This window comes from Camelus dromedarius, chromosome 24, assembly GCF_036321535.1.
Source record: "Camelus dromedarius isolate mCamDro1 chromosome 24, mCamDro1.pat, whole genome shotgun sequence".
Lineage (NCBI taxonomy): Eukaryota > Metazoa > Chordata > Mammalia > Artiodactyla > Camelidae > Camelus > Camelus dromedarius.
This window is the reverse complement of record NC_087459.1, coordinates 31,557,958-31,580,056: the sequence shown is the minus strand read 5'-3', so window position 1 is coordinate 31,580,056 and position 22,099 is coordinate 31,557,958. Positions and strand designations below refer to the sequence as shown.

Here is a 22,099-nt window from a genome sequence, read left to right as displayed (position 1 = left end):
GCCGTCCTGGCTCTCCACCGCCTCTCTTGGACCACCTCCCCGGCCGCTCCTTGACTCTCATGACCTTGACACTCTCAGAGATCACAGGCCATTCGTTTCCCATGCGAACCCTCGATGTGGATTTGTGCATTTCTTCACGACTATACCCAGATCACGCATTTTGGGTTGGAATGTCTCAGAAGAGGTGCCGATTTCCTCCCCCGCCTCCTGTTGGGTTTCCCATGATGCCGATCCGTCCCGTCTTTGGTGGAGTTAATTTTGCTCACGTGACTGAAAGGGGGTCTGCCCGGTCTCTCCACCATGGAGGTGCTTTTCTCCCCCTCACAGTGAGGAAGGGTTTTGTGGGGAGACACTTCGAGATCGTGTAAAAATCTCTCCTTTCCACTCACACCCCGAGTTCATCAGCCACTGACTGTGTCTCTCCAGAATTAACTCACATAACAAGGCAGCCAGTCGTGACCTTTCTAATCCAATCATTTCTTCTAAATTTATAGATTGGACTTGTAAAAAAAAAAAAGGCTTTTCCTTCTCATTTATTTATTCATTTATTTGTATATATCAGTGTGGACCCATGGGTCCTCTTTTATTTAACAGATTATAAGACATCACTGCCATTATGTTGATGCTCAAACTCTCCTACACATGAGCTGTGGGAGGCCTCCAGCCGGCTTCCGTGTTCTCATGTGTTCCCATTACTCTGAGTACCTCCTTACTTTCTGGCACAAGATATTCTTGGCTTATCTTCTTTCCTCGTCTTCCAAGGAGCCTCAGGACCTTTCCGTGGAGAGTGATATTTAGAAACCAAGATCTGGGCACTAGGTGTGCTCATCGCTCCTGGGGCGTCACTGCTCCCAGGCCCTCTCGGGGCACAGAGCTAGGAAACACACGTGCTCATAGGCACGCAGGTCTGCATCCAGGCCCATCTCTGTGTCTGTCTGTACCCTGAGGAGCCTTGGTTCACACCAGCACCTCCACATACAGTTCCATGCCGCCCACTTACTCAAGCTGCCGTCTCTCCACACTTACGCTTGCCTGCATTGCTCCTGCTGTCCCCAGTCTCTGCTTACTGCTGCCCCCCCACCGGCGCGTGGCCAGTTCTTTGAGCAGAGCGGACTGCTGCCCTGCTTGGACACTGTCTTTGCGCAGGTCCTGACCCGCCCTCATCACTGGGCTCCTTTGCTCTGTGCTTCTGGAAGGAAGGAAGGACAAAGGCTGCCCTAAAAATTTTAACTTGCAAACTTAAGTTACCAAAATCTAAAGTTAATCATTATCTCTGTCTTCCTCCCAGTGGTACAGGGTTCTAAACGTCCTTAATCCCAATCAAGTCACACTTGTTATTGTCCAGTTCCCCCTTGTTTTCTTTGTCCCCAGGGGTGGTGATGACTGTTAGTCTCTTTTCTCGTGGGCAGTGCTTGCTTAAGAGTTCACGGGAGTTTGGCTGTAGCTTCGCTTCTCAGCTATGTCGGCCCCCAGGTACCTACCTTGCTCCCCCAAGTGCAATGAACTCTGCATCCATTCTGCCCTGTCCAGCATGGCTCCAGCTTTGGTGTGGGAGGCTTTTTAAGCTAGCTAGTCTGCCGCATCACTAGAACTAGAAGTCCCTTAGAAATAGTCTTTCTAAAATAATTTAAAATTAACTCAGCAAGTCTAAAAATTCTGGTAGTGCTGCAGATGGTTGAAACTTCAAAACCAAAAAGGAAAAATTTCCCCTAAAGCTCATTATCTGAACCATTTGTGTTTCAATGTTCTGGAGAGTAACCATTTATCTATCAAAAAAAAAAAAAAAGCTTAGTTCCAGACCCCGGGGGAAGGGTTATAGACGTTCCCCAGCCAAGAGGAGACTAGAAGTTGAGCATTGAGTGTTTCATCACTCGTTGGGCTGGGAGCCCTGAGCCGGTTCCGTCCCAGAGCCGACACTCGCACGGCCCTGTGGGGACTCCTCCGGCCACGTGGGCGAGACGCCCCTTTCCTCAGGCGTCTGCACTGACTCCGTCAGCAGGCTGCCCCCTGCTCTGTGTCACGCCGGTCCGTTCGCTTGGCTGAGTTAGTGGGAACTGGCTTTCATTCATACGCTAAGTTACCCCGAGAAGCTCTCGCGGCGACGCGGGAAAGGTTAGCAAGAACATCCATTTTTTTGGCCAAACAAATCCTGCTTTTATTTGTGCCCTGTTCCTCCTGACCTCAAAGGCATCTTAACAGCAAGAGGTCCATTCAAAAACGCAGGGATGGACACCTCTTTAAAGGCCTTGGAAGGTAGTTCATCACTCAGCCAGTGTCTGGTTTCCTACAAACCAAGGCAGAATATACTCCGCCCCACCCACCGCAGCTCCTAACATGTGTACGGCCCCGTCCAGGGAAGGAACAGACCTGCGGCCTTGGAGATCTCTCGAGGAGCTCCATCCTGCCCCTCCTTATGCCACCTCCCTGGCCTTTATCACGTTCCACACATCGTCCTGTGACTCACCCCCAGGGAGGGCCACGGGCAAGTTCGTTTCCTGAGGACACAGAACAAAACCGTCAATGCCACATCAGCGGCAGACAGCGCGGGCTCTGGACCGGAGAGGCAGGCCCTGAGCCCCAGCCCCGCCCCCCGCCAGGTGGCTTTCAGCAAGTCTTCCTGTTATGGCCCTTCAGCTGTGAAGCAAGAAAGTGGCACCTGCGTCCTGGCCGCCGGAGAATTAGAGCGCTCTGTTACGTTAGCTGTTCCAGGGCGGCCGTGGCTCTGTGCTCTGCAGGCATGAGGTGCTTTGCAGGCTGAGTCTCTGAGAAAGCTGTCTGCCCTCAGGACAGGGGAGGCTGTCTTCAGCCTTCATCTGTACCCGAGTGTGTCTCCACAAGTTCCCTGGACCAAGCGGCTCCGGCTTCCTCAGCTCAGCACGATGGGGCCCTTGGGACTGTGACTGGTACAGGCGAAGCCGTCTGGAACACGCCACACCTGATTCCCTTTGAAAGGCCAGCCAAGCCCAGGCATTCCACACGGCAATGAGACCCCAGCGCTCCCTCCTCCAGTCTCTTGTCAAGACGTGCTTGTAGCCTCCTGCTCTGAGCCAGGCTGCAGGGCTGGGATTCACAGAGGAGTAGGACTGGGAGCACCCAGTCCGGTGGGCAGTCGACCACTTGGCGATCGATCACGCTGGAAGCAGGGAGGTGATTTAACAGAGGTTTCCTCAGGGCGCTGGCGGGATGCTGAGGAAGGAGGCACCGAGCCCTGGAAGGCTGCAGAGGACCGTCCAAGGGACCACGGCCGTCAGCCCGGGCAGAGAGGCGGCGAGCAGGACAGAGTTCACTTTTCTCCCCTCTGACCCACTTCTCAGCCACATCTTCTGTGCAGACAAGCTTCCTTTAAGTTCTGACCATTTTTAAAGCGCACGGGGAAGTTTGTGTTCTTGGAGTTACCGTCAGTCAATCACGGAACCAAAGACCCTAGTTGTTGGGGAGCCCATGGAGAGGCCCTGTCGTAAGCTGGGGGTCCACTGCGGGTTAAGATTTTAAAAAGCAGCTTTGCCAGGTCTTCCTGGCCCCATGATGCTTTGCTCAGTCAGTCACCTTCGACTGCAGAATGAGCGGAACACCTCTTCCCACGTCTTCAGGGTGCGCGCCGCGAGAGAGGAGATTGCAAATGCCGTCTGTTTGCCGCCCGCTCGGCACCTTGATGAACCCCTGCCGCCTGCACTCACAGCCCAGATAACATCCAGTCTCCTTGAAAGGCTGCTCCCAGCAAGCTTTCTGTAATGAAGATGCTGGTGGTAACACGTAACTATAGATAAAAACTCTTTCCATCTGAAAATGGAAAAATAAAAAAAAACCCACATAGGGCTTGTTTGTGCATAACAGTCGCCATTTTCTTATAAGGAGCTGCTTTGGAGAGTGTTCTGGGCTAATAAGATAGAGCGCGGTCTGCCGAGCGCCGGTCTCCTGGTAACTGAGGGGCAGTGGGGGTAGGGGCTCGGTGCCCGGGAGCCGCAGGACGGCGCTCGTCGCAGGTGCCCGCGGTGGCCCACAGTGCCCACGGCCGCAGCGTTTGGAGAGACCTCCCTCAGAGACGTCGGGGCAGGGTAGAGTGACACTGTCTCCCCAGTGCACGTCCCACCGAGGTCCCATGGAGGATGGCGTGTCCCAGGCCCCAGACAAGTCCCTGGGACGCCCATCACGTGAGGGCCCTTGGCTTCATGCGGGAAAGAACTCATCGTGGAGCGAGGTAGCTTTATCCACAGGTGCGCACCCCACAGACCGCGTGCAGGCGTCCCCGAAGGCCAGCGAGGCCCCGAGGCGCGGGGTGGTTAGTTTTTATGAGCTCAGTGGCCTCCTGTGCTAACCAGTGGAAGCATTATTCCAGCTACTTTGGGGATGGAGCTGGGGTTCGCAGGAAGTGGGCCACTGCCCACTTTTCGGCCTTCTGTAGTTAGCCTGGAGCTGTCGTGACTCGTGTCATTTACCATGCTGGTACATTTCAGTGAGCACACAGTGGCGCTCAGGGTCTGCTGGAGGTCAGACGCCCCGCGTCCTGGGCCCCTGAGCCCCAGGAGTTGCCTTCCGCCACCCTGGTGCTAGCTGCTGCGGCTTCTTTCCGTGGAAGTGCCCTGCCCCTTCCCTCCTGTCTCGGGGGCGGGGGCGGGGGCGGGGGCGGGCTGTGTTTTGTTTTCCATCTGCTGACGTGCTCGCAGGGTCCGTGGGCTCGTGTTTCCCCAGCAGGCCCGGGCCCCTCACAGTGGGTCTCCTAGCGATGAGCTCGGGGGAAATGGGGGCTTGGCCCCTGAGTGTGTCCTCTAACCCGCGGTCGCCCCCGCCTCCGGTGAGTAGGGAGGTGACTCGGGGAAGAAACAAGGCACCGGGACCTCCTTCCGAGGGAGAAGCAGGCCCCGTGGGCCTCGGGGGGTGCTGCATCCAGGAACCCTCCTTCAGAGAACACGAGGTGCACACGCTTCGGATAAACAGCTCTGCACGGGCCACTCTTCTGTTGTGCATTTTCAGTGATTTCTCTTTCTCTGTAACGGTCCGCGAAAGAGCACACTGGGAACCACCGAGACGTAGAAAGACCCGAGGGTCCCGGGGACAAGACAGTCAGGCACCCGGCTTGGCCTGGGGTCATTCCAGTGTCCCACCTGGATCTGGGCTGGCCGTTTGCAGGACGGGACCCGCCGGGACCTGCTAGGAAGTGAGTGGCCAACAGGAAGGCTGGGGTGGGGGACAGGCTGGCGGGAGAAGCCGGCGGCAGAGCGGAGGCCGGGCGTGTCAGTGAGGAGCCGTCCACGGCACGAGGCCGCTGGGGTGGGAGGCCACTCGGGGCTCAGCCCGGAAAATCCCTGCAGTCAAGCCGGCACCAGGGCAGCGGCGGCCGGGCAAGGTCAGTGTCCGGCGCACGCTCAGGACGCGAGGTGCTGGGGCTCCGTGCGGGCCTCCGGGCTGTGTCCCCGGTGAGGGGCTGGGGCTGTGCAGCTCAGGAGGAGCTCCAGCTGCTGGTGTCCGCGGAGAGCACAGCCGCTGGACGAGCATGTGTTCCCATGGAGCCCAAACCACCCCCATCCAGCCACCCCGGCCCCCTTTCTTCAGTAGAGAGTTTCCACCCCTTGTTTATGCCTCTGTCAGCTGGCTGCCTGCTTACCACCTCTGCCGGAGGAAGGAGACCCTGGTGTGTTCTGTCTTTGGCCGGGTCACGCGCCAGGTTTTTTAATCTCATCACTGCGAGGTCTGGAGTTGAGGATTCCTAATTGCTGATATCTCCTCCTTCCCTCATTGCGGTGGACATTAGGGCCGTTTGCGGCCTTTTGATGAGTGTCTGTCAGCATTTCAGTGGTAATAAACTGCGACCGTAGTTGAATTTCTTTTTCATAATAAGAAGGAAAAGGGGGACATTATGTCTGAACAGTCCGTCAGGTGTGCATAAGGGGGCTGTCACCAGCTCTAACGGTCCTTCAACAGCGACCTGGTCTTCTGGGTGAATCTGTGAGACGGCTTCATCTCTGTCCTGCTGCAGTGCCCCCGCCCAGGCGCCCAGGTGCTGCGGTGACAGGTGACCATGAACTACACACGCCGGTATTTCAGAACATTTATTGTTTGCTTGAATTGTCCTCAGTAACACCCTTACGATGGCTTTTCTTTTTTTTTCCTGACCAGCGTAGGAAATCTGCACGAGATGAATGGTTTGAAGTGGCTTTTTTGTTCATTAGTCCATCAGCTCCTTTTAGGTCCTATTACGGGACTTTTACAGGTACCGTGGGAGAAGAAAACACTGCAGCATAAGTGACAGCTCTGGTCCAGCTGAGGGAAGCCTTTTACTACAAGTGTCATTGTCAAGAAACAGAGCCAGCTCTCCATATAGATCACAACTGCCAACTGAAGTAAATTTTGCGAGTGGCATCTTCCTGCTCTTTCTGAGGACCACGCAGGTTCTCTCATGCTAATTCTCTTGGTGGATTTTCACATTTCCCTGTGTGTTTCATTTTCCCGGTCATTAGGTCTTATATTTGGTTCATTCAGCCATCCATTCGCCCAGCAAACGTTTATTAAGCACCAACTGTTTTAGAGGTGTTGGGACTCATGCTACGTACTAGATTACAAAGATGGAAACATTTAGTCCCTGCCTCCAGAAACTCACAACTTGGGGTGGGGGGTGTGGGAGGGACCACTGAGATGTGCTAAACAGTAAGACTGAGCCTGGTGAGCGCTGTTATAAAGAATCTTGCCAAGACAGAATCAAAAGCAGAAGAGTAACAGAGTGGGGTCACTGAGGAAGGCCCCATGCAGCAGGTGGACTTTCGGGCGGGCCTGGGGGGAGCGACACGGATGGGGAGCAGGACATTCCGGGCGCAGAGGGCGGCGAGGGAGCGGCTTAGAGCTACGACACTGCGTGGCACCTGTCGTTTCAGTGCAAATTGTGTCTTTATTCAGCTGTGGTGAGGCTGACGTGTCAGGAGGTGCTTCACTGAAAAGATGATGTTACAGCTCCCAGGGGGGCAGGGGTGGAATGCCACGCAGGGCAACACGGGACGCACCAGGCTGGGTCAGGAGGCGGAGGGAGGGCACTGTGGACCAGAGGCCCAGGGCAGGGTGAGCAGGCCCGGGGTCAGCTAGTTTGGGTTATTCCAGCGGGCTCTAGGGCACAGGGGCTGTCCCTGGTGACGAGGGCAGGGGGACAGTGGCCCCTGGAGGAGGGGGTGTGGCAGGCTCTGAGTTGGCTGGTTTGCATTTGAAAGGCATGCTCACAAGTGAGTGGCTCGTTGTCTGCAGGACCCACCCACCCTGGGAGGGGCAGTCCCTGCTGGGTCAGCAGGGCCCCGGACGTCAGGGCATCAGAGAAGAGACGGCTGGAAAGTCAGAGGGGACCAGGAGGACCCAGGGTCAGAGACCTCAAAGAGGAGAGAGGAATGTTTAAGACGGAAGACCCAATCAGTCATTTCACAATCCTCCTGCTTCCAAAGATAGAAAGCATATTAAATAGTCAATAAATAAATGAATAACCGACTAGCAAGACAGGAGACGGGAGGGCGGGGGGACTCTGGCTTCTGGCTGCTTCAGAGGGAGCCTCCCCACGAGCGAACGTCAGTCCAGGCTGAGTGCTCCCCGCCCCCCCGCCCGTTCATTAGGGTTGCAGTCCATCCGGACTCCTTTTCTCGGGAACTGGCCTAGAGCCCCGTTCAGGCCTGAGTCCTGCTTCCTGCTTGTGCTGCGACTTGCCGACAGGGCCACGCGGAGCCACGTGCCGTTCCCCCGCTTCCTCCGTGCCCTCCAGCCGCCTCCCCGGGAGGCCTTGGCTCGGGTGTGGGACACGGCTCAGAGCAAGGGGACTCGGGAACTGTGGAAGTTGCTTGACAGGCAGTCTTCCTGCTGACACCAGAGTCTCAGCCAAGCAGGGCACACCGGGCTTGGCCGGTTTCCACGGAGTGAGTTCTTGGAGCATCCTTCTCCCGTCCTCAGCTGCAGATGAAAAGAGAGCTAGTTCCTCCCTCCCGCCTCCGTCCTGCCCAGCCCCCCACCGCACCCCGCGCACAGCTGCGGACTCACGCGCCTCCTCGCCGTCTGCAGTTACCGTTCAGATGAGGTTAATGCTGGTCCCCCACGTGGCCTGGACCTCCCAGCCTCTGGCATGCGGAGCTCACCACGGCCACTTGGCAAGGGTGATGGGGTCCAGGACCCCAGGTGTTACAAAGCACACATGGCCAAAGTCGCCCGGCCCCCCTCCGGGCCAGCCAGTGCCCAGTACCGGCCGCACGAGCCATCCCGTGCAACACGGTGGGACACCGTGTCCCTAATGGACCCTAATGACCACCCCCTGCTGAACGGTATTTGAAATGTGTGGCATTTCTGGTCTTGTCATAAGTGTTGTAAAGCACTGTTTGTCAGCTTTCCAAGGAAAAGAAGGGAAAAAATTGTCAAAAACCCAGCTTCCCCACGGAGCTCTGAATTGCTTTATGTTTAAAGAGTCCGCCTCAACCCCTGTCCAGCACACCGTCAGTGACCGCCTTGCCCCCGTCCAGCACACCGTCAGTGACCGCCTTGCCCACGTCCAGCACACCGTCAGTGACCGCCTTGCCCCCGTCCAGCACACCATCAGTGACCGCCTCGCCCCCGACCAGCTCACCGTCAGTGAACGGCAGGTGACTTCTCGAACGCTCCGCCGTGACGGCCCTGAAATCTAACCAGAGAGCCCAGTGAGCATCAAAGGACCTCTGTTCCTCACTGAGAAGGATCCTCGTCTTTTTAGATTGAAGTGTAAGCCTTTCACTGAAGAAATGTAAGCCTGCCTCTCCCGAGGTCTGTAAGTGAAATTACATTTTCGGTGCTAACTTGCTTCTGGAGCTCAGCGCAGGCAGCCCGCTTTCAGTGCCGGTTCTGAAGTCGTGCACATGTTCGTTTGTAGATTCGTCCGTGTGTTTACCCAGCTGGCTAGGCCCCGAGTTTGGGCTGGACCCGGTGAGGAGAGATGCCGGGGGTTCCATGATGAGTCAGACCCCGAACTCACTTCGGGAGCCCGTGAAACGAGTGACAGCAAGCGTAGGAGACGCCCGGGGATGGCGGCAGAGGGACACGGGCAGGGCTCGGCAGACTTTGCTGTAACGGATCGGAGGGTAAATACTCAGGCGTTTGGGCCAGGAGGTCTCAGCTGCAGCTTCGCGCTGCGCTGTGGGAGCGAGAAGGTGGTCCAGACTCGGCGAGGACGTGGGAGGCACCGCCTAGCCCCGCAGCAGCGCCCGGATGGCCGTGAGCAGAGCCCCCACCCCGAGCGCCAGCCGCCCTGGATACCAGCACCTCCGGGGGCATTAAACGCGGGATTGAGTGAGAAATGAGAAGTCCTGAATTGACCTCCCTAGAACCCAAGTCATCTCTCTCTTTCCCTTCCTTCCTTCCTTTTTTCCCCCTAAACTTAACTTCCAAGAAACAGCCCCAGCACCTCAGTTAGACCCCCCGAGGACCCGTCACGGGGTGGTCCACGCCTCAATGCTGAAACCCCCAAACCTCGTGCACACAGCATTTTGGATTTAAATTCGTAGATGTTGTGAACAAGTTCTAGAACGGGGCTGTGTGAGCGGAGAAGATGTGGGCTCAGTGCCTGGTCCCGGCCCGCCTGCCATCCGCATCCCCCACCGGGGGGGGGGGTGCCCAGGCCCCTCCCCATGTCCTGCACCATCTGCTTTCACCTGGAGGGACCGAAGGCGCCCGGAGCCATGCCGAGCTGTGACAGATTCCCCCAGAAGCTTGGTGTCCAGCCTTGGCCTCCTCCAGCATGAGAAGGCTGGGATGCCGCCTGCGGTCTGTCCCCAGCTCGCGTCCCCTCCTCTCCCCAGACTGCAAGTGTCTCGCCTGCTGACACCAGCCGGGGCAGGACCGCCAAGCGGCACTAGTGAGCCCTGGTTCCCAGCAAGCGCAGGTCACTCGGGGCCGACTCATCCTCTGTCTGCACATCAGGGTTGTGTGGCCCTGGCCGTGGTCAGCACTGACCAGTCCCCCGGCCTGGTCCTTCTCCACCTCACAATGCAGGGGTGGGGTGGAGCGGGTCTGCACGGCCTCGGCCTGTCCTCTGTCCAGGCCTCCTAGGTCTCCAGCACCGGGAGAGCTGGTCCCTGGTGCAGGGCCCCGGGACCGTCCCCGCTTTCCCACTGTGCCGGCCGCACCGTTTTTCCCTGATGTCACTGCCCCATGCAGCCGCCCTGCGGCTTGGCTGACCCCCAGCCTCTGACCTCATCTTCCCCCTCCATGTGTTTTTGGCTGGTCATCCCATATTTTACCTTAATACTTATTAAACTGAGGTGAAAGTCACATAACACAAGATCACCATTTTAATGTGCGCAGTTCACAAGCAGAGCGTTCGCAGTGTTGTGTGAGCACCTCCTCTGTCTTGTTCCAGAACGCGCCCAGGACCCCCAGCCCCGGGCACCCACTCTGCCGCGCTGTTTCTGTGGGTTTACCTGTCTGCGTACTTTATGGGCACAGTCACGCACCTCGTGGCCTCCGGGGTCCGGCGTCCTCCCTCGGCATCGCGTTTTCGAGGCCCACGTGCATTGGGGCAGGTGTCGGGGCCTCTCCTTTCGGAGGCTGAGTCGTGTTCCGTCGTGGGACTGCACCCCTGGGGTTTCTCATCATCTATCGGGGGTGCTGTGTGGCTTCCACCTCGGCTGCTGAGCGCAGGGCGGCCGTGGCCATGTGTGCGCCGGGACTTGGGAGAGAACCAGTTTGCTCTTCTGGGTGTCGACCTGGGCGTGAACTGGGTTTCACTTTTGGAGGAACTGCCAAGCTGTCCGTTTTCATGTTTCTAATTGAGTATTTAGTGTCACGTTTAGTCTCTGGGACACGTGCAGCCAGGCCCCCTTGTTCACTGCCCCATCCCGTCCGCGGCGTCCGTGTCTCCAGTTTCCCAAGATCCTTTTGAATTCTTACACCATCCTCCCGCGAACAGGCCACCTGCCAGCCTGGTTTCTCTGCAAACGCCATGAGCACGTTTCGTGTGCTGTCATTTAAGTCACTTATGGAGGGCAACGCGCTCGGGGCCCTGGGCTGACCCACCTGACACTCTCCGTGCTCACAGCCTCCCCTCTGCACGTATCCCCCGGGCCCCGAGGGCCGTGGAGCCTGCACCGGCCCAGAGAGCGCCTGGGGCAGGGATGCGGAAACCTGCAGAGAAGTCTGGGGGCTCCCCTGGCTGGCGGTGTTGCTCTCTTGCTGGGACGGGCCCCCGACGCCTCGAGGGAGCAGGGTGGTCAGATTGGCCTCGGATGGTGACAGGAAATCATGAGGGGTGGCTTGGGGGCAGGTCACGGTGGTCCTAGGAGGGTCGGAGCCTCACGTGAATACCTCCTGGGCAGCCGAGACGGTCACAGGATGTTCACGGATGGGGAATGGAGTCAGCAAGAGATGGAGGCCAGGGGCCCAGCGGGCGCCCCGGCACAGGGGCCCGGCGGGCGCCCCGGCACAGAGGGCTGGTCCCTCTTTGAAGGGACCCGCTGTACCCCAGGTGGGCCGTTTACATCTGAAGGGGCTGCCCTGGCCCCACCAAGTACCCCCACAACAGTGAGTCCTTCTCTGCACGATGATCTCTGATGTCCCGGCCAGCGGTGGTGTCCTTGGTGTGTGCTTGGGGCCAAGGGGGTCAGGGTTGGAGCAGGAGAGACTGAGTCCCTGGGTCGGCTGTGGTGGAAAGGGCTCTGGCCCTTCCGTGAGGAAGTCGGTCCCTTGGGGTGCATCGCCAGAGAGGAAAGGCAGGAGGTGCCAGGCCCTCTCCACACCTGTGGTCCTGGCGCCCTTGGGGTTTGTGCTGGGACCTCACCCTCAGGGCCCAGGCTGTGACAGTGAGCTTTTGTCTGAAGCCCACCCAGACTCAGGGGCGGGAACAGAGGAGCCCACGTGTCCAAGGCACAAGTTGGGGGGGTTCGAGCAGGACTCAACTTCCCCACGTGAGGGTGCCAGGTGGCCACACATCCTAGCCAGCAGCCTCCGCCCCACTCATCCAGCGGGTCCCCACGCCTCCCTTCCCGCAGGTTGGAGCCGTGGGCGATGAGGAGGAGTGGGTGAGCCTCTACGAGGAGGAGAGTGAGCCCGACGCCCAGACGCTGGAGATCCCGAACCTCACGCCCTACACTCAGTACAGGTGAGCGCGCGGGCGGGGAGCCCCACGGCGGGAGGAGGGCACCTCCAGCGGAGGCTTCTGTCTGTGAGTGCACCTGAGGGGTTCCAGGCGGCAGTGACAGGAGACTGAACTGTAGGGGCGAGAGGCGCAGCTGAGTGAGCTCACATCCCGGTGCGAGATCCGCAAGGCCCCTTCCATCAGCACCGCAGACGAGGCAGCCGCGGACCCGGCTGTTACATCAGGCTTAATGACCGAGCCCCTGGGGCGGTTAGCGTGCCCCATGCGAGGAGTTCCCTGCTGCCCCTTCCCGGGCCCAGCAGGAGTCTCGGTCTCACTAATCAAGCCCTTACCACGCTGTTTAACCTTTTGCTTCCTGATCCTGAAACTTATCCAGGCAGTAAATCTTTGGCCTTCACAAAGGGCAGAGCGATGGCGAGCTGTGGCCACGCTGTAGCTTCCCGCGAGATCACCGACGGTGGCAGAATTTCCAGTCCCCAGCAGAGGCTCAGCTTGATAGTGTCACTGTTCCACCAGGACAGATGCGTTTCATAAGCTCGGGGGATGGGAGACTAGGAGTGACTGGCTCAGGGAGTGAAAGGTGAAACGACGTCTTTGTGAAGAGCGCTCTTCAATACAAACCAAACATAGGGGTTTTTTTTTTTTTAAACCTAGCGAGAGGCGCTGTTTAATTTATGTTCATTTTAACATCCTTCCTAAGATTAGAGCAGATGAATCAAGATACACTTGTTTTTAGAGAGAAACACTTAGCATAAAATGAGCTGTTGGGATCCAGGACTTGCTGTGGGAAATTAGGACAAGCTCTATAATTATTTCAAAGGCCAGAAACTGATTAGAGGTCAGTGTTCCTGTCTTAAATTCATGTACATTTACAAAGCCTCTGTGATAAATATGTCTGCGTACTTAGGACATTTTTTTGGTGCATAAGTTCAATTCAAATAATTGTCCATATTAATATAAAAGAGAGAAGACTGAGAACATTCACGTCGACTTTAAAGCGCTTCTACCTCCACCCTCATTTGATAGATGAGGGAACAGAGGCGAGTCACCCTGGGGGGAGAGGCCTGAGGGGTGACTCTGGGGCCACTGCTTCCCCCCCGGCCACGGAGAACGGGGCGCCGGAAAGCTACTGGGCTTCCGCCTCTGTCGTTTGGTGACGATGTTCTGACACTCCAGTTCTGCTGAAAAGCTCCCGGAACTCTAACCACCCCCCGACCCGATGTCACCCTGAAGTCGAATCAGCCAATGGATGCAGGTTTCTGGCCGTGGAACCCGTCCAATCACGTTCTGCTCGGGAACTTGAAGCTGCTGAGTTCCAGTGTGTTCGCCACTCTTTGGAGGCTTTTAGGCCATATATGTAATTTGCATGTGTAATGCAACCAGGTGGAGGTGGGCACCCTTGAGCAACGGCCTTTATGATACAGGCAGACATCCCCTGCCTTTGCTGGGGGGATTTTTGGGGTTTTTTCCATTTTTCCACATCACCTCTTGCTGCAGAATAAGTCTCGCCGATGGTTTTGCCTCTAGGTTCCGAATGCGGCAGGTGAACATCGTGGGCGCCAGTCCCTTCAGTCCGTCTTCCCGGGTCATCCAGACCCTGCAGGCGCCCCCGGACGTGGCCCCCACCAGTGTCACTGTGCGAACCGCCAGCGAGACCAGCCTGCGGCTCCGCTGGGTGGTGAGTCGGGGGGCGGGGAGGCGGCGCGGGGCCCAGAGCGTAGGAGTTTCTCACTCATGCCTGTGCCCCCCGGTCAAAGCGAGTCTCGTCATTCAGCCAGAGAGCAGTGCATTTGCACTGGTGCGGGGTCTCCGAGCGGCCCCGGCCCTCTCGTTCACTAGTGCCTCTACTCAGCGGCTTCCTGGGGTGAGGAATGTTCTTCACGGGAGGAAAGTCAGTGGTCCCACAGGCTGGGCCTGGACGTCCTTAAGCTGGGTCAACACGGAACTAGTCTTCAACATTTGTGAAGGAGCCAGCTTGGTATTTAATCAGAACATTTCCCCACAAAATGAAGCCAAAATGTATTTAAAAAATTATGCCCAGCCAAAGTTACTAGCAGGGTTTCACTTAACAAAAGAAAAGTTCCAGAGAGAAATCGGAAAAGGTTCTAAGAGTATCCGGCCCAGAGGACCTTTCCCACGGAACCGGCCTCCCGCGCCTGGCCCACGGGCGTCCCAGGCCCACGCGGAGGCCTCATGGACGGGCCCAGGCGTCAGCTGACCACGCTGCTGCTCATTTCCAGCCGCTGCCCGATTCCCGGTACAACGGGAACCCCGAGTCCGTGGGCTACAGGATCAAGTACTGGCGCCCAGACCTCCAGGCTGCCGCTCTGACCCAGGTCGTCAGCGACCGGCTGGAGAGGGAGTTCACTGTGGAGGGGCTGGAGGAGTGGACGGAGTACGAGCTGAAGGTGCAGGCCTTCAACGCCATCGGGGCTGGGCCCTGGAGCGAGGCCGTGCGAGGCCGCACGCGGGAGTCAGGTGAGACGGGGGCCTCCCAGACGCGGCCCAGCACCCCGAGTCTCCCGGGCATCTCCCTGGCTCCTCCCAGCCATGCCTGTGTTGACACTCTCCTAACCCCAGCGATTGGGTCGACCTGGACAGGAGCTTACGTCAAACTTCATTGCAGCTCATGGCGCTGCTGTGAACTGGGTGCTCAGTTCTACCAGGGCAGACTCAGCACCTTTTCAGTCAGGGATGATGCAGGCCATTCAGAACTTCCTCTTGGCAAAGTCGTGTGCGTGATACGTGGAGACAGTCTCCCCTGCGCTAAAAAATAGACCCTCAAAAGTTCATTTGCTTCAGCACCAGAGAAGTTCATTTCTCTCTCATTCTGGTCCACTGTGGGCATTCCTGTCTGGGGTGGCTCTTGTCCACGAGGTGATTCAAGGACCCAGGTGCTGTCCTGTAGGACGGATCACCACTGGCCTGCAGCCCCCAGGAGGGAAAGGATGAGCTCAGGGTGGGCGCGCCTCCCTCCCAGCCCCTGCCCAGGAGCACACACAGCCCGCTGCTCACATCCACGGGGCGCGGGGTCCTGCTGATCGTCAGGAGGGAAAGGAAGGCCGTCAGTGGTCTCTGCAGAACACTCGCCTTCTGGGCTCCCTGGACTGACCGGTCTGCAGGGGTTTCCAGGACCCTTGCTGGCCGGGTCTGAGTCTGTGGAAGCCCAGGAAAGAGTGCTGCTAATGATGCTCTTTTTTGAACTGAAATGTGGTTACTTACAACGCCGTGCTAGTTTCTGGTGCACAGCACAGTGATTCGGTTACATACGTGTTCTTTTTTAATAACACCCTCCAAAGACTCACTGAGGCACAGACCAGCTCCTTCCGGCGAGTCTGAGGTAGTGACGCCTCCTCCTGGAAAGAAAGACCCTCTCCCCGCTCCGCCTCCTCCCGCCTGACGAGCGGCCGCTGCTTCCCCACCGAGCAGGCGGCTAGAAGTTGTTCTCAGAGCACCTTCTCACCTCTGCCTGACGGGGGAGACGTGAGAAGGTAGGAACCCTGAGGCCGGGAACTAGCTCCTTGGTCAGCAGGTCAAGGCTTCCCGCCCCTCCCCTAGGAGGGGCCGGTCCCTTCCAGACATCGAGGTCCTTCGCTTGGCGGTGTCTCCAGTGAGTGGAAATTCCGAGGCTCTCTCGTCTCAGCTCCGTCGTCCCTTAGCTGTTTCCTCTTCCTCAGCTCCTCAAGGCTGCACGGGGGCAGAACCCGAGTGGTCGCCCTGGAACCCACGCAGGGCAGGAGGGTGGCAGGAGGGAGGCAGGAGGCCGCCAGCGCCAAGCCACCGGCAGCTGTTTCCACCCCAGTGTCCTTGAAAACGCCCCAGGCCCCTCTGCTTCTGGCCCTGGGCTGAGACAGTGTTTGAAGACAGTCTCCCTGTCACTGTCATCATTTTAAATAACAAAGCTCATTAATTTTCTAAGCGTTGAAAACTGCCTTCGGTGGAAAAGTTAGCATCCGACGGCCTTGATGAGAAACACGCAGAGGATGGGTTAGGAAGGCCCAGTGCCTGGCAGCCCATCGGGAGAACGTCTCGTGCACCAGGCAGAGGGCGGAGGGCCGGGTGGGCGCGGCCCCGCGGGAGGCGGCCTCGGAGGCATCGGCGTCAGGACGCAGGCGCTGCGGAGGGAGGAGGGCGCCCGGGGCCCTGAAAACCCCAGCCCCGCCCTGCCTGCTCCCGACCGGAGGAGCCCGGTTAGGTGCTCCAAAGAGGTGCACGAAAACCCTGGAGGCAGTGCCTGGGACGTGGAGAGTCTGAAGTGGGCGTGGGGCCAGGAGGGGAAGCTGGGTGAGGAAGTGGTCCGCTCTGAGCTCGGTTTAAGCCTGGGTGGGCCGTGCTGGCCCCCCGCTCCCCCTTCTGTTTGTTGCCCTCTTACCCGTGCTGCCTGGGGTCTGATGGCGCAGTAACATCCACAGCCGAGGTGGGGGGGGGGGGACAGCAGAAGGTCTGGGTCCCCAGGCAGCAGGCGGTTTGCTCAGTGCCACCGTGTGTCACCCTAGTGCCACTTCCCTGGGTGTCAGGATGTGGAACAGTTTGGGCAGCCCCGGATGAAGGTTTCTCTTCCCAGCCTCTCTGGCTCACCCCCCCATTCCCACCAACAACACCACAGGGGTCTGAACCTGACACTGTCATCATGTGTAGGTTCCAGTGGGGGTGGGGGCGGTGACGCAGCTTGACAGCCCACTCCCAGCCTCGCGCTCCAGCCGGCCTCCCGTCCTGGAGCAAACGCTCTCGGGCAGGTTTGTGACTTGATTCCGTCCTGATCTTCTTCTCTGGGTGGAGGCAGGGGTGCGGGAGGGGGGCGGGGAGGGCCCTGGAGCCGTGGCTCAGAGACCCAGGGGACCGACCGTGATGAAGGCGCCTCGTGGTCACAGAGGATCCGGCGCGCGGGCAGATGGTGACGGCGTCCAGCGTCCGGGGGGTTTGCGGGGCGGCCAGGGCGGCCTCGGGTGCCCTCCCGCTTCCTCTCAGGTGCAGGTTTATTACGTTGTGGGAAAAAAGGACTGAGACGCTCGTTGCTCAGCTTCCCGCTGTGTGATCATGAGACTTTTAAAAAGCTCTGTTATCTTTCGCCGTGGAATCTTTGTGACAAAGAGGAGAACTTGAAACCTTCTGAGGGGCGGCTCTGACTCCAGCAACAGGCAGTTAGTGTTAAATGTTCTTGATACACGTGTAATAATGTTCTATATTTAAAACATATAGAGAGAATTTATGCAATAACTCAAAAATTGTGAATGCAAAACAGATTTTTGAAATTTGAAACCTACTGATGGGCTCCTAACAAACATGGGGAAACCCCCAGATGTCAGAGGATAAATGGAACTGAAAACAGGGGGAGGGGCTGAGCTGGTGCGCGGCTGCCCCAGGGGTGGGGGCTGCAGACCCATCCGGGTAGGTGAGGATTTGTGACTTGATGTCCATCCGGGACCAGGAGATTCAGCCTGGAGGCTCTGTGAGGCGGGGACTTGGACCTGAGGTCTTTGTGTGAAGACGAGCTCTTGAGGCCTATGCCTCCTTTGAAAGGGGAGACCCAACCTCTCTGCCCCAGGAGGTCGGTCTGCCCGCCTGGCCAGCTGGGCAGCAAAAACGGCAACACGCCTGCGCCTGACTCAGGTCTGGGTCCTGAGTTCACAGCACTCGAGCGCTCCAGATGAACTCCCAGAAGAGAAGCTAATGGAAAACTTGTTTCCAGACCCCAAAGCATCTGCAGCAAAAGACGAGAAAAGGCCAGCTGGGCTTCATCCAAGTGAAAACTTTTGTACTTCAAAGAATACCATAAAAATAGTTTTTTAAAAAATCTCCAAAATGGCAGGAACATATTTGCAAATCAGATGTCTGATAAGAGACTGGCATCCAGAATATAGATTCAAAAAGTCTTACAACTGCACAACAGAAAGACGGCCCAATTAAAATCGGACGAAGGCTCCGAGTAGACATTTCCCCAGAGAAGGCATACAAATGGCCAAACACACCGTGGAAGGAAGCTCAAAGTCGTCAGCCGTCTGGGAAATGGAAACCAGAACCGCTGTGAGATGCCCCTTCACACCCCTAAGGTGCTAAAATCGAATTTAAGAACAAGGTGGACAGCGGGTGTTGGTGAGGACGTGGGGAGCAGGAGCCCCGGTGCGTCCCTGGGGGGGGGGGGTGCAGCCCTCAGGAAGCTCCGCAAAGTTCAGGCATACGGCTGCCCCGTGACCCAGCGACTCCACCCCGGGACGGACACCCGCGAGAGCTGAAGACCGAGGTCTGCAGAAAGCGTGTTCGTGGATGTTCAGGGCGGCAGTATGTATAGTATCTAAAGTGGAAGAAGCCCAAATGGCCATCGCTTGATGAATGGATAAATAAAACGTGGTACGTTCACGCAACGGCCTGCCGTTCAGCCATAGAAGGGAGTGGAATTCTGACACGTGCTGTAACACGGGTGGGGCCCGAAAATGCGCCCAGTGGGAGAAGCCGGGCACGAAGACCGCGTGCTGTGTGATTCCATGTGTGTGAAGTGTCCAGAAGAGGCAAACCTTTTCAAGAACAAGAGTCCGGAAGACAGTGGAGCGATACTCTCGACGGAGCCGAGGGAAAATGCCTGTCAGCCTCAGACTGTACACCTGGCTGCACGATTCGGGGAGTTCAGGAAACAGCAAACTACACGTTGTGGAAAATGAGGAAAGTGTAATTTAAAATGGAAAATAATAATTTTTCTTGTTCAGTTTTCAAGAACATTCTAAAAAGCAAAGTAAGCCAATGGCACAATTGCTGCATTGAGGCTGTATTTTTGTAAAAATCTTTCCAGCTGCTGAGAGGCGGTCTTTGCGCGGTAGGGGACGCAGAGGTTGTCGCTCTGCGCATAAACTCCCTCGGGTGTCGGCATCTAGCTCTGCGGCCTTCTGGCTTGGACTGCCTCTTCCGCGGTCACTCTGAGGACGCTTCCTTGAGCAGCGTTGTCGTCTGAGGTACAGATTTTGTCTCCAGAAGAGCAGGTGGGGTTGTTCTTGTCTCAGTGGACAAATGTGCAGACGTACGGCCGGGGCGAGCGTGTGCGGCCCTGCAGAGCTGACTGGGTGGGTTCCCCGTGGTCCAGTTCCTCGTTCACTTGGGAAGTAAGAGTTATTCTCACAGCTTATGCTTTGCCTTGTCAGCTGTCCCGTTCTTGCCTCTGCTGAGGGTTCTGGCTTATAGGAAAGAATGTTTAGGTTTTCACTGAACGTTTGCTCAGTGAAATGTTGGCTCAACACACATCTCTTGGGGAAGAAGAGAAGAGTTCGGGTTCAGCAGGTGTTTCCTTCCCAAGTTAACAACAGGGTTACTGTTCTTCACGTCCGGGTATGGGTGATGCGGGTTTCAGGCACTTTCAGTGCTGAGAGAGCAGCCCCCCAGGACCCCGCCTCGAGCTGATCTCTCCTCTGGGGGCACTGGTGCTGCACCCGGGGCTGGTCCCCGAGGGGTTCCGCACCTCCACCTCCAAATGGGACTTCCAGAACCTCCTGCAGGAAGCTCCCACCTCTGACCCGCAGGCCCCTCCCAGCTGCAGCGGGTGTGAAGCTTGCTTCCCTGGTCCTGCCGAAGTTGATCAGGGACCCTCGCCTGCAGAGAATTTCTGTCCGCCCCTTCAGGGAACTGGTCCTGCCAAGCACTGCTCGACGTTTGGTGAAGAGGGTGCAGGGGTGCCAGGGCCCATCACTGGATGCCGCTGACAGGGACCAGAGAGAGCTGCGCGCCAGAGTGAAACTGCAGACCCGCGTCTGGACCACAGCATCGCCTCCGTGAAGATAACCGTGCTGGTGCTCAAAGCCAGCCCGGTGCACAGACACGCTGGAAGCCAGCCTCGCAGCCCGGCCCAGAACAGCCTGAGCCATGCCTAAATGCGGTTTCCGGTTTCGAAGCGTGATCTAGCCGGTCTCCTGACATCTTATGATAAATTACGATACATTATCAGGGTAAATGAAGCCTGGAAAATCAGAGACTTCGTGAGGAGTCGCTGCAAACTGAGCGGTGAGAAATACTGTGGAGGAGGGAGAAAAAATGAAGGGAAAAGCATTTTAAATGGTATTGATTTTAATGAAAGGGGAGTTTCCAGGATGTTCTCAAAACTCAGGATGTCACGTCAGGGAAGGAGTTGAATCTCCCTCAAATCAGGGAGAGGGGCGAGGCTTTTATTCACAAGTCTGCAAAACGTAAATGCTTTGTAACTAAATGCAGATTTTATCCTGGTGAGACTTGAATCAGCTGAAATTTTACCCCTGAACCCGGCCGTGTTCTCTGCCTGCTGCCTCGTTAGGAACCCCGCCGTGTTCTAGGCGCCGGGGCCCAGTTACGGTGCCCACATCCCCTGGGGACGTGGACGGCCCCCCAGGAACTGGATGCACACGTTACCGCAACTGAGAAAACTAGCTGTTACTTGTAGATCTCCGGTGAGACTGGGGCACTTATGGTTTCCAAGGCTGACCCGCAGGAGACAGTGAAGGATGCTCCCCAGGACTGCCCCTCTGGGGACAAGAGGGGACAGAGGTGGCTGAGCCCCCCAGGCCCAGAGTTCCCCCACAACCCGCCCTGGGAGGCTGCGGCCTGCTGGCCAGGCCTCATCACTCACTCAGCCTCCGTCAGCGAGGCTGCTGGTTGTGGCAGTGATCGGCCCAGCCCGCCAACAACGTAGCAGCCCCTCTTCTAGGACCTCGTGAATTCTGGCGTTTTTCCTTAAAGACTCTATCTGCTTCCTGGGGTTATCACAGCAAAGTACCCCAAACTAGCGGCTTAAAACCAGAGAAAGTTTCTCCTCCCTCGTGGTTCTGAAGGCCAGAAGTCGGAGACCGAGAGATCAGCAGAGGGATCAGCAGAGCCGTGCTGGAGGCCCCGGGGGGCCTCCCTTCCGGCTTCCAGAAATTCCTTGGCTCTGATGGCATAAATCCAGTCTGGCCGTGGAGTTGTTCCTATGTGCACAGCTGTTTCTTCTAAGGACACCATTATGTTCGGCTAGGGCCACCCTACCCCAGTGTGACCCCTCTTAGCTAATTACACCTGCAGTGACGCAGTTTCCAAATAAGCTTGCATTCTGGATACTAGGGGTTAGGACCTCAGTATGGGAATTCGAGGGGACACAGTTCAACCCATAACAGAAACCAGATCAATTTGGTGTAGACAATCTAAGAATCAGATGTTGGAGAGAGTGTTCAGACTGGCTAGCGCGGCTGCCTTCCTGTGGCTGTGCTGGAAGGAGGAGGTGTGGGTGCATGAGAGAGTGAGTGAGAGAGTGGATGGGTGGAAGGATGGGTGGGTGGGTGGATGGATGGATGGGTAGATGAGTAAATAAATGAGTGAATGAATGAATGAGTGAGTGAGTGGGCCCATGGCTGGAGGGAAGAGAAAACCCCTGGGGGCCCCAGCACCCCACTGTTTGGAGCCCAGCAGGACCGCAGGGAGCAAGAAACAGCCCCTCTGTGTGGCCGGCTGGTGTGTCCTAGCTTTTCCTTCATCCTCTTCCTGGCAGTTACAGCTTCATCGTTTCACTTTCCTCGGAACAAACAGCCTATGATCACCCGCCAGTAGCAAGGCCGAGCGCCTGGCCCCAGTGGGGTGAGGGGACTCATCGAGAGCAGCCTGCCTGGGGCAGCAGCCCGGGGGAGAGCAGCTTCCAGGCCACGTGGCATCTGGTCACCCCCCAGAGCTGGGAGCACCCCCTTCCCGTGAGCCTCTGGGCCCACGGCCTCAAGTGGTGACCGCCATTTCTCTGCATGTCACCACGGGCAGGGCAGGTGACCCTCCTCTGCCGCAGGACACAGTCCCCAGGGAGTCCTGAGGGGTGACCAGGGAGGTGCCAGGGTCCCAGCACGTGTTGTGAGCCCATGAGATTCCTGAACCTGACGGTTCCCCCACTTCTCGACCACAGAGTCGGGGGGCGGGGGACCTTCAGGCCATGGCTGGTAGCGGCCCTTCGCTCCGTACCTGTCTGCAGACGGCACACCCTGACTTTGCTGGGGGCCCTCCACGACCATCTGTTCCCGTCTGAATGACGTCTGAGGTTGAAATGGGCCCACA

At 57.5% G+C, this 22,099-nt stretch overlaps 1 protein-coding gene across 3 annotated transcripts in view; it reads left to right on the top strand.

The window, feature by feature from the left end:
* The window catches only part of SDK1 (sidekick cell adhesion molecule 1), a 451,634-nt gene that overhangs the window by 342,875 nt on the left and 86,660 nt on the right, over positions 1–22,099 (top strand). For all 3 annotated transcript variants that reach the window (XM_064478731.1, XM_064478730.1, XM_064478729.1), the window contains 3 exons: positions 11,970–12,079; positions 13,604–13,754; positions 14,317–14,554. In XM_064478731.1, the coding sequence (XP_064334801.1) occupies positions 11,970–12,079; positions 13,604–13,754; positions 14,317–14,554 (499 nt within the window). The remainder of the gene's footprint in view (positions 1–11,969; positions 12,080–13,603; positions 13,755–14,316; positions 14,555–22,099) is intronic.